This window comes from Vicia villosa, linkage group LG3 (assembly GCF_029867415.1).
Source record: "Vicia villosa cultivar HV-30 ecotype Madison, WI linkage group LG3, Vvil1.0, whole genome shotgun sequence".
Taxonomy (NCBI): Eukaryota; Viridiplantae; Streptophyta; class Magnoliopsida; order Fabales; family Fabaceae; genus Vicia; species Vicia villosa.
The window spans coordinates 45616577-45629690 of NC_081182.1; the positions used below are offsets into that span (position 1 = coordinate 45616577).

A 13114-nucleotide genomic window follows, 5' to 3' on the forward strand; every position below is an offset into this window, starting at 1 on the left:
GCATGACACAAATATCAATATGAGATAATTGGAGTCATTCTTTTTATTTAAAGCTTAATTGTAACTTTAATCCCTCTATTTTGTAATTGTCTTTGAAGTCACAATAAAGAGAACTGATGAAGATTTAACAAGCAAAATGCAATACAAATGGTTCACAATTAGAATTAGGGTTGGCTTAAGATATCTCACAGACGAAGAATATAAAAGGAACAAAAAGTCTCTTCTCTCAACTTGAAGATTTTTGGTTTTTTCTTCACCCACCTCCTAACCTTCTTGCCCACCCCTGGTGAATTTACCACAATACCCCTTGTTTCGGAAGTTCATTTCCGAAACGGTACTTTTTTCTTGGAAAAAAGGTGTTTTCGGAAATGAACTTCCGAAAACGTGTTTTTTTAATATAAAATATTGATTTCGGAGATGCATCTCCGAAATAAAGTCACTTTTCAGAAAATGTGGTGTTTCGGAAGTTCATCTCCGAGCGCACCCCCCTTGGAGGAATTCGGAAATGCACTTCCGAAAATAGGTCTGGACAGAAGAAAATGAACAATTCGCTTTATTTAATCGGGTGAAAATTACAACGATAATATTACATAAAATTAAAGTTACATATTGTTAAACACGGGTAGGTGGGGATGAGAGAGTGGTGGGGAGAAAAAAAGGCTTCCAAATTTCAAAAGGTTTATTTATTATTTTAATAAAAATACGTACAACTGAAAGTAACAAATGACGGAGGAGGTGTAACCGGAGCCGAAACATATGACGGAGGAGGTGGATGTCCGGAGGAAGAAGACCCGGAGGTACGTCCACCGCGAGACAAAGGAGCCAATCAATGTAAGCTATAATTTATCATTATCATCAGGGGACGTCATTACAAAAAATTGGAAAAAAAATCTTATTATTTTTAATCTTGATTTTTTAGAAATGACGTCCCCAGATGATAATCATAAACTATAGCTTACATTGATTGGCTACTTTGTCTCGTGGTGGACGTATCTCCAGTTCTACTTCCTCCAGACATCCACCTCATCCGTCATATGTGATTGGAGCAGTGTGATTGGAGCCTTGATGCAGCTTTGGAATTCTGTTTGCACAAATTTTCGCCTCTGCCACTTTTTGTTTTGATTTAGGGTAAATGATTGGGGGAGGGGGAGTGTTTTGATAAATCTGCAGAAATTGCAGTATTTCGGAAGTGAACTTCCGAAATAATTGTTTCGGAAATGAACTTCCGAAGTAAGTCAATTTTTTTAAAAAACACGCTTTCGGAAATGAACTTCCGAATCAGGGGTAGTTTTGGTTTTTCGCAGGAGATGACCACCCATAGGGAGGTGGGTAAAGAAATTTTCAGATTTTTTTGCTCCACCAAATTAGGACATTGATGGTCTAGTTCAAAAGCAAGGCCTAGCAGCACATTCAGTACCACCCTATCATAAGAATAAGTAACATATTGATCTAAAGGTGCTTAGTAATACTAGTACTAGTCAAAATGAGCAAATGCAACTTTACCACTTTCCACTAAACCGACCTTTTATTGCATGCGTGTGGACAAATATTTCATTTCCAATTCTCAAAGATACTCTCTCTTTTTGTTTAGTTATATATAATATAAACTTAAACAATTAATACAATTAAATCGAGTATCATCTATCAAAATTATATAGATTAATCTCTTGAATTGAAAAAAGATCACAGGTAAAATCAATTTGGTCAGTTAGACATGTCTATTTTATTCATATTTTTTTTTGAGGTTGATCAAGATTTCAGACTCACATTTTCTAATATGTTTGTTCCGTTTTATTCTATTTTTTATAATCTTTTGCAAACACATATATTAAAATATTTTTTGTTTTTGCAATTTTTATCTTAAAACAATGTGTTTTCCATATGCCCTCCCAAGTCACGCTAGTGTCAAAATTTTAAGTCCATACTCTAATAGTGTTTGTCCCGTTCTAATTTTTAATGAGTTTTTGAATGACAGACTTAAATGGAGCGGACATGTCTATTTGTCACCCTTATCTAAGTACCTTAACCGAAAATTATATCCGAATTCAAATTTTCTAAATAATTTGAAAGCGACACTTACCATCTTAAACAAATTTTAACTAATTTTTTAATTTCAAAATCTGAAGTTAAATCTAAACCATTCAATCTTATCAAACAATCTTGATGTAACTATAAGCGTAGAAAACCCAACTTCTCTCTTATTCAACTCCTTGTCCAACTCACAAGTTTAATACTTAACCCAAAAACAGGTTTTTATTCTACTCCACACAAAACAAACCCATCAATTTTTTAAAAAGACCTACCACACTAATATACTCACTATATATCTCACTTCCTTTCCCTTCAATCTCACATAACTTTCATTTTCCTCTTTCCCCTCTCTCATACATATTAAACTCCTTCCATTTTTTCATTATCTCTATAGTTGCTTTTGTTTCAACAAAAATGGGAAATTGTCTTGCTCTTTCCAAACCCATTTCACAATCATATTGTACATCATCAACCATGGAAAAACTCGTTAAAGTAGCCAAAGAAGATGGTAAAATACTAGAATTTAGTTCTCCAGTTTACGTCAAAGACATCTTGACAAATTTTCCTGGTAATTATGGTATCGGTGTTTCAAAGATCGCAACAGAAACTCTATCACAAGATCATGAATTGAAGGGTGGAAAATTATACTACTTGCATCCTCATAACAAAGAGGAAGAACCAGAAGCTGGCATGAAGAGGGTCAAAGTTTTAATAACGAAGCAACAGCTTCAACAGTTAGTGACCAAACAAATATCGTTACAAGATTTATTATCAGTCGTTAAAGAAGATGGTGTTCGTTTCAGAAGTGATCGGAAAACAATATTGGACTCTATACCTGAAGAAAATGAGTAACACAAATATATTTATGTGTCTTTTTTTTTTTTCTTTTTTTATTTTCTAGCTGTTTTGATCTTTTGGTTTCTCTTCTTCCATGTTCTGTTATGGTTCTTTCTTTCTGTGGAAGACATGGTAGATGTTGTTAAGGTTTTTTTTTTCTTTTCTTAAGGACTCTTAGAAGGAAATGAATAATTAATAATGTAAAGGCTGACATATAACTTAATATGGAATTGTTTATTGTGATTTTTGGTATTACAAATAAATGTTTAGAATTTCTAACTAGACCCGATGGATTTTCACGCACATGCGAATTGATAAAATTGTCTTCCGTAGATGCATTTTCGGAAGCACCTTTTTTTTTTTAACGTTGTTTTGTCCCATAGATGCACATACGAATGCCTTCGTAGATGCATCTACGGAAGAACTTGATGTTATAATTCGCACCACACCATTCTCCTCTCCGTTCTTCAATTTTCTCTTCTTCAACTTTCATACTCTCTCAACCTCAAATTAAACTTCCCCAAAGCTTGTTTTCTTTCTCTCGAGTTTGGTCAGTAACGTCCACATCAACTATAAACACATTCTATCAAGTTCAAAACTCAATTTAATCGATAAGTTTTCAACTTTTCGAGTTATTTAAGACTATTTGTAATATAGAGTTAGAATTCGATTTTCAGGTGTAGCAATGATTGGATTCTTTTAGAAATATAGTTTAGAGACAATGAAGGTGCTATTTGATGTGTTAAAATGACGTTCAAGCCACCAAAATGGGGTTTTTAACCCGATGCAACAGTGACCCGACGCCATTATTGAGTTTTGGAGGTTTCAAAAACTTGTGTAGATGCATCTACGGAAGAGATGAACGTTAGGTCTTTCCATATGTGTATCTACGAAATATTGAAAAATCATTTTTTTTGTTTTTCCAATTTAATTGTATCTAATTCGATTTTATTTGTATTACGCAGACATTATGGCCGACCAGGAGCATTGCACAGCATGCATCAACATCAACAGCAAAACATAAGTTCCATATTCAAACAAAATAAGGCCCCCAAAAAAGCCTAGCCAACATTAACAGTAAAACATAACTTCTTTGACGTTATCCAAGATAACTGAACTCTCCCGGAGCATAATCGACCAACATTACCATGTGTTATATGATGAAATTAGATCCAGTGTAGATCAGCTACAAAGTTTTACTAATAACTTATACTAAACGTAATTTAAAACAACAAAACTTTGTAGCTGTTATGCACTAAATCTATTTTCATCATACAACACATGCTAATTTGTTGGTCGACTATGCTCCGGGAGAGTTCAGTTATGTTGGATAACGTCAACGGAGTTATGTTTTACAGTTGATGTTAGCTGGGCTTTTTTGGAGGCCTTATTTTGTTTGAATATGGATTAGAACTACTAGTTTCATCGGTCTCAGTTTGAGACACTTTGGATGTATGTATTTTTATTAGGTTGATGTAATTTTATTTTATTATGTTTGACACTATTTGTAAGAATTATAAGATGTTTTCTTTTCGTGTACTATATATACCATTACATTTACATTACACTACTATGATATACTAGGGAAAAATCATGATCCTTAACTGTTTCAAGCAAATGAATACACCATTAAAAGCGGAATTTCACCACGAACTCGATTCTATAAAAAGTTTTTAAAATATATCCACAATTCTTCCGTAAGTACAACTACGAAATACTCTTTTTGAACATGTTTTGTAGATGTATCTACAGAAGAATTGTTGAACTGAAATTCATTGTATTTTCTACTGTTTACTATGGTTTTTTACGCTTTCGTAGATGCATCTATAGAAAAAATCAAATTTAAAAAAATATATGTTTCCGGATGTACATCTACAAAAGTAGGGAACATAAATAAAAATTCACCAAGTGGTTGAGAGAATCATGAGGTGCATTGAGAAATTCTCTAAATGTTTTATAAGTGTCATTATAGCAGGCCAACTAAATTATATTATGCATTTATTTTATTTGTGAAAAGTACAATTTATAAATATTTTCAAAATCAATTAAGATGTCAAGGTTGAAAAATAAAGGACTCCAATAATGGTTAAATATGTTTGCAGTCCTCTTAAATATTTTATATTATTTTTATCTCTATAATTATTTTTAAAAATTGATCCTCCTAAAAATTTTTATCCATATTTTGAGTCCCTCCTACAATTTAGTGATGATTTTTAAATTTTAGCAACAAAATTAGCTATTGAATTAGCGACAATTTTTTATATAATGGATCAAAAGTGTGTATGAAAATTTTTAGGAGGACCATTTCTAAAATAAATTTTTTTTAAGAAACTAGAAGTGAAATATGAGATGTTTAGAAGTAGAACCAACATATTTAACCCTTGATTTTTAAAAAACTACAAAATAAAATTATTTGAGTTAAACCAGTCAAACTCAAATGTGGCTATTGTAATTCAATTGATATCTATTACTTGAGTTGAATAGATGTCACCAATTTAGGATTTTTTTTCTTTAACAACAACATTTATTTATATTTATGAATTAATAATGTAAACAAAGTTAAAACTACACCCAAGTTTTTTACAGAGATCACGAGAAAATTAGCTTTTGAATAAGCAAGTACAGCAGCCCCAATAAATTTTTTCACTATCTTGGCATTAAGGCATTTCTACTGAAAAATAAATTAATAAAAGAATGACAAAAAGAAAGATAGAAGAAAATTTTGATTCAGAAAACAGGCGTATTTTGAAATGAAAAAAAAAAACTCTATTTCAAAAAATTCTTTTTTTATGGAAAAGCTATTAATTAACAACCAACAACAGAAAACACAACGGGAGGAATATCCAACTTGGGGATAATCTCCAACCAAGTTCCACAACCAACAAATATACCAATCCCAGCCTATCTACATTAAATTCATGATAAACATAAACATGACAGTAAATTTTTTTTTATTAACTTAGAACAATCCAAGACTAGTGGCTCTAGACCTGCAAAAACAGCAATGTGGTTAACACAGTCCACCATCCCAGTATATTTTGGAGTTTTAAATCATGCCCATCTGTAATCCCCATCTGATCGCCATCGCCTATGCAACGCTAAGACCAGCTGTAAGCAGAACTGACCATCCAACCACCATTCATGAACCTATTCAGGTTCAAAATAAAGTTAAGCAAGTGCACCATCATGCATATAATACTAGTGATAGTTCTACAACATCTCCTTGTAGATACTTTGAAAAATTATGAAGCTTTTAACCCCGCACATGATAAAAAGCATCAAGATTTTATAAAGAGCAACATTTTAGTAGGGATTAACATGATAGTGGCGATAATTATAGAATATTTATGAGCAGAATATTGAAGGACAAATTGAAGATGTTACAGACATTGTGGTGATTGGACGAGACTACATAAACAGATGAGATGATCAACCTTTTCATTTTGGTGATTACAGATTGGAAATTTAAAATTCCAAATAACTCATTTGCTTCCAATATTTTTCTAATACCTAAATAGTAATTTTATTCCTCACATCTAAACTCAACATCATATGTTTCCGATCTAGATGAAAATATTAAATCCAAAACACTGCTGCCATATTTAAGCACCATGGGAAACAGACAGACTAAACTAGAAAACTTACAATCTCTAATGCAATTGGTACCAATGGACTATTCTGATACAGAACCGCTTGCAGAAATTACGCAAACAGATCGATAATGAGATGCAACAGATAGTTGGTATTTAGAGTTCACCATATCCTGCAAAAGAATTGAATCCAAAACCATATATATTAAATAGTACAATTTGGCACCTTTACATGTGTCCAAGACCCTGATAGATTTAATCGGTATTTTATAAACCAGAAAGATACGCATTATTCTTTTTCAATAATCTACATCAATATGAGAATTCTACAGTAGAGCGTGTTTGACTCGAAACATTCTACAGTTGAGCGTCATTGTAACAAAATATTATATCAAACACATAAAGATGAATCCTACTAAATCATTTTAGTCAAGAGAGAAATGAACATTATTTATCAAATATGTTTATAATAATTTTACATTTTCACTTGAAACATATTTGATTAACCTCTCCAATATATCTAGAATAACTTCAATTTGAGAGTGGTGGCTACAATTGGACTCCTAACCACATGCTTGCTATCATTCCAACTTAGATATCCAAAAGCCACCTCTTCTAATTTTGTCATTTTGGCAACTTCGATCCTCAACTTGAAGCTTCTCTTCTCGTTCTTCTCATTGAACTCCAACTTGTTTGGGATAACACTGAGATTGAAGCCTTTAATGCCATCAATTCTAGCCACATAAGTTGCTTGTCCATCACCAACATTAGTAACTGTTCTTTGAAACTCTTGAACTGTCCTTGAAGTAAAATTATCGGCCCCAAAGAAAGCAACAAAAGAGGGATAGTTGAGATCCAAGGAAGGTATAGAACAGTCATTGGAAGAAGACCTTGTAATGACACTATTATTTTTTGCGAGTAATTTAGTGCACAGAGAAGATTTACATAATCCTGCACTCCAGCATCGTAAACTAGACCTGGGTCGATTGCTCTACTAGGATTAACATGACCAGCACCCAATGCAAAAGGGTTTGCAGAGTTTCCTAGTCTGTTATCTTCTCCAATGATTTTGATAGGTTCCTTGGTATTATCAAATATGTCTGACGTTGTCATAATCGCCGACATAATAGCTGCCGGAGACCAATCATTGTGTGCTCCTTTTAAAAGAGCCGCTACGCCTGCAACATGAGGACAAGCCATAGATGTCCCACTTAACAAATTGAACTCGCTGAAATATTTGTAGGACGGTATTTTTTTCACGGGAACATTTGCAGGCCATGCGGCTAAGATGGAAGTACCGGGCGCCGTAATGTCGGGTTTCAATACAAACGGACAGTTATATGATGGCCCTCTTGAGCTATACGAATCTACAGCAGGTGCTGGTTTAGTTCCAAAAACTGTTTTCTTGAAAGATAAGGTAGCAATGGAAGGAGAATGCTGAGAATATCTACTCCGGTTGATGTAAGTTTTGACAACCTCCCCATTTTTTGGATCAATGATGAGAGATGCAAACCTATTTTCTGTATAGTCAATTTCTGAGTAATTAGAAATATAAACAGCTCCCAACACATTTGCTTCATCCAAATAATCAACGAGTTGATAAAACCTAGTTCCATTTTTTCCTTCACAGACCACAATCTTACTCTTCACTTTTTTCAATTCATCAACATTTTCACAAAATCCCATGAAAACAATTGAAACATTGTGGGCAGGAAAGTTACCTTTGTAAAGAGAAAAGCCTGTGATTTTGGTCCCACTTCCAAGTGTTAGAGTCCCATGAAAGCCTCTGTCCATAACTCCAGCCGCGACGGTTATAACCCATGGTATTCCATTGTGAAGAGTGTTAAGGCCAGGTCCACCATTTCCAGCCGCAGTTGAAACAAAAATACCCTTTTCAATAGCTGCAAAAGTTGATACGGCAATGGGATCTTCATACAGAGGCGGGTGCCCATCATCAACTCCCAATGATAAGGAAATAACATCGACACCGTCAGATATTGCGGCATCGATTGCAGCTATGACATCCGATGATAGCGAATTATCTTCATCTTCAGAGTCAACTTTGTACATTGCAAGACGTGAATTTGGAGCTATTCCTGAAGCTGTACCAGGAGCATAACCATAAAATGAAACAGAATCAAGTCTGCTTCCAGCTGCGATAGATGAAGTGTGTGTACCATGACCAACAGTGTCACGTGTGGAGTGGAGACTTGTGATTCTGTTTGGATACATTGCTAATAGTCCTTTGTTGAAGAACTTAGCTCCAATGAGCTTGGTGAAGTTTTGAGAGATTCAAGCTGTTTTGGTGATAAATTAGCACTGAAACCGTTAATGACATGTGTGTAGGAGTAAATTAAGCTGGAAGAATTTTGTAATGCAGAGAAAAGAGTTGATTGGTACCATGTGTGTTGGGTTGTGAATACTTTGGGCATGGCGGATAGGTTCATGTGGATGATATAGTTATGGGAGTGAGCAAAAGCAAAAATAGTAAAGATGAGATGAAGGAATAACATTAACATGGATATTCTAGTCATGGTTGGATGTTAAGTTTGAAATGTCGAGAGAGAAAGAGATCTTAATCTTAATCTTATCTTAATCTTAATATAGTAGCCACATGTCACCTTGGTAGCAACTCTAAATAAATCCTAGCCACATGTCACATCAGTAACAACTCTAGACATAAACCCTAATTGTATTTTTACTAATTTGTCCCTACATTAAAAATAAATAATAATAATAATAACTATAATAATAATAATAATAACTCTAATAATAATAAACATAATAAAAAAAATAATAAACATAATAATAATAATAACTATAATAATAATAAACGTAATAAAAATAATAATAATTATACTTATAAATCTATTTTACAAATATATCTATCATAATTTCATTTTTTATTTGTCTTTCTCCTTTGTCCATCTATTTTACAAATATATTTATGTTTAAAACATAAATTACTTATTTAAATATAAATAATATGATAAATATAATATTATATAATCTTTGCTACTCACAAAAATAAAAAGTAAGATAATAATAATAATAATAATAATAATAGAAATAATAATAATAATAATAATAATAATAATAATAATAATAATAATAAAATTTTAGCCAAAAGGAATTTCCCTGTAAAAAATCTTCTAAATTACATAAATATTTTTTTAATATGAATTTCATGAAACTAAATTAAAAAAATATTTTTTAAAAACTTTATAATAGTAATAATGAATAGAATAACTATGAACTGAAACTAATGGATAAATTAAAATTTTTAGAAAATATAAAAAATAAATAATAAAGACAGTGAATGGTTAAATAATTAGAATGAATATATTATTATAATACCCTACTCTGCTATTAAAAAAATATAATAATAACTTAAAAATGTCATTGTTAAAATAAAAATAAAATTACTCAAATCCCTTGAAAAATATGAAGAAAAAACAGATAAAAGTTAAAGAATTACAGTTAATATAATATTCTAATAATAATAATTTAAGAAATTCATTGATGAAATAATATAAATATGACCCGTAAATATTTAATTATCACAAAAATAATTTAAAAAAATAAATGTAATTAATAAAATAAATGTATTAATATACTAAATAAATCTTGCAGTTACATCTTTTTATGTTCTGTAACTCCTATTATTAAATTATGGGAGTTTTTATGTTTTATAACTCCTAATATTTAATTATGACAATAAACTCATTTATAATGATATAAATTATAATTAACAACTTAATTGATTATTATTTTCGTTATTTTTTATCATTCTATTCATATTCATGTGTGTATATATGTGTGTGTGCGTGTGTGATATTGAGTTATCATTGTTTTTTCCAGACAAATCATTGGTGGTGCTTGATCGTGATCTTCATATTTTGTAGAATTATTTTTGTCTCACTATACATATGTATCTTGCCGTTTGTTTTGTGACATAATAGAAACTCGAGCTATTTTTTTTCCAATATTTAAACTTTAGTTTATATTGATATAAGTCATATAACTTTTGTTAGTTTGCTATTCTAACTATTTTTATAGTTTTTTATTGGTTGATGTGATATGACTTTTTTCCATGTGAATCAGAAGATTATGTTAAAATTGTATTACATTATAGTTGTTTGGGAAGTCTAATATTCATTCAGGTAAGCGCATATGTATAGCCATATATTTGCATAATTGAAAACTCTTATTTTTATTGATATATTTTTTTGTTAGGTAGTTATTCTACTTTTTTTCTTATTTTTTATTTTTGTATTGAATAACATAAATATAATTATTTTTTCTCCTGTGAATCAGAAGTACAAGATATATATGAGACTTACATTTTTTTAGCTCTTGCATCTCAGTGGTTCTAGAGGTCTATGAGATTGTTGTGAGATAGATACATATATTTTTAATCCTAATATATTCTAATTTCTACTATATTATTATTGTTATTATTACATTCATTTGTATTAAAGTTATTTATTAGTTAAAGAAGAATAGTTTCACCACATATATACGACATATATGATATTCAATAAAGAAATTATTTTTATATAATCTTATTATATTGGCATTTAAAAAAAAAAATTATAATCTCTTACACTAATTTTTTTTAAACTATACTATTAAACAAAAAAATTTCACATACATATTAATGTTATTTTTATACACATCTAAAATGAATGTTTTATATTTTAAATTTTGACGTATTCTTTTATTAGTAGTATAATAATGTTAAATTATTTCTCAAATAATAAATTTATTCTTTAAAATAAAAATAATAAACGACGATATAAAATCTTATCTAAAAAGAGTGTCACTATAAAAAAAATAATCTACTTTTGAAAATATTTCTTTTCATTAATCTTTATAACTTTTAACTCTCACTTTTTTGTATGAAATCTTTAAATTCCACCTTAATAGCTCTTACTTTAATATTTATAATAATATAGTGTCTCAATAAAATTAAAAGTTATAACTAATACACACTATAGACAATACATGAAAATTAAAAATAAAATAAATAAATGACGATATAAAATCTTATCTAAAAAGAGTGTCACTATAAAAAAAATAATCTACTTTTGAAAATATTTCTTTTCATTAATCTTTATAATTTTTAACTCTCACTTTTTTGTATGAAATCTTTAAATGCCACCTTAATAGCTCTTACTTTAATATTATAAAAATATGGTGTCTCAGTAAAATTAAAAGTTAAAACTAATACACACTATAGACAATACATGAAAATTAAAAATAAGTTTTAATTGAAACAATAAATACTATATAACAAAAATGAAAATAAAAAGAAATAAAGTAAGAATTAAAGAATTTGATGTTTCATATACTTTGCTATTTAAGAAAAAATTATATTTAATTAACTTACGTGTTACAAAATTGATGGGAATTGAGTTACATTTTAAATCAAGTAATTATTTATTTATATTATTATATTCATAATCGTTTGTATATAAATGTATAATATTGAATTATAATAATTGAATATAATTTTTTTGGATTTTATAATCATAATAATAAATATAATAGTAATATTTTGAAGTTTAAAATATTATATACAATGACAATAATATATTATAGGTCAACCGCGCAACGCACGGGTCAACATTCTAGTTTATTTAAAGAGTATGAAACGAAAGAATATGGCCATGCTTCTGTTTATCACTTAAAAGCGTTTTAATGCTCTTGCCTACCCTATCATACCTATCCTACTTTTTATTTCTATTTTTGGTGTCTATAGCATTGGATGGTTGCATGAAAATGGTATATACACAAGAGAATGGTTGTGTGTCCAAAAACTGCAAAAGCGAAGACCATTTCTCTACCATGATACTCTTATACACCTACGTAAAATTTCAATTTTTCCCTCTATTTCTGTAGATACACATCTGGAAGCACATCGTATTTTGAAAAAATTTGATTCCTTCGTTATATACATCTACGGAAGCCAATAAAACATAGTGAAATTTGGGATTTTCTCAATTAATTGGGAAAATACAAGTTCCGTAGATACATCTACGAAACACTCTATTGTCAAACTCCATCAAACCTTTCCGTAGACGTAACTACCCAAGATTTTTTCTAATTACCCATCAAACATGTCCGTAGATGTAACTACGGAAGATTTTTCCCAATTAATTGAGAATTTTAATTGGAGATTTTCCCAATTAATTCAGAAAATCTCAAATTAATTAACTTTGATAAAATTTAAGTAATCTTTAAAACATAGTGAAATTTGTGATTTTTTCAACTAATTGGAAAAATACCAAATTAAGTTACTTTGGAAAATTCCAAATTAATTTCTCAATTAATTGGGAAAATCTCAAATTAATTAAGTTCATGAAATCTTCCGTAGATCTATCTACGGAACATTTTGATTTTTCCAACTAATTGGGAAAATCCCACCTTTCACTATGTTTTAAGGGGTTCCGTAGGTCCATCTAAGGAAAAAACCAAATTTTAATTTAAAAAAATAGGTACTTCCGAAGATGCATCTACGGAAGCACGAAGGCAGTTTTGTCAATTCGGTAGTGCGTCAATAGGCCATGGGGTCTGTTGAGAAATGGTCAAAATGAAAACATACTCCACACCATTTTCCTGTACAGTCCAAACAAAACACTTATTATATATAT

The 13114-nt window shown here is 30.2% G+C and overlaps 1 protein-coding gene and 1 pseudogene across 1 annotated transcript; one reads left to right on the forward strand and one right to left on the reverse strand.

The window, feature by feature from the left end:
• Positions 1 to 2340: 2340 nt before the first annotated feature.
• Positions 2341 to 3111, forward strand: LOC131655596 (uncharacterized). The gene has a single exon (XM_058925437.1). The coding sequence runs from the start codon at positions 2446 to 2448 to the stop codon at positions 2881 to 2883; it is 438 nt and encodes a 145-aa protein (XP_058781420.1). The 5' UTR covers positions 2341 to 2445; the 3' UTR covers positions 2884 to 3111.
• A 3787-nt stretch (positions 3112 to 6898) lies between these two features.
• Positions 6899 to 9004, reverse strand: LOC131655597 (subtilisin-like protease SBT3; annotated as a pseudogene).
• Between the last annotated feature and the right edge of the window lie 4110 nt (positions 9005 to 13114).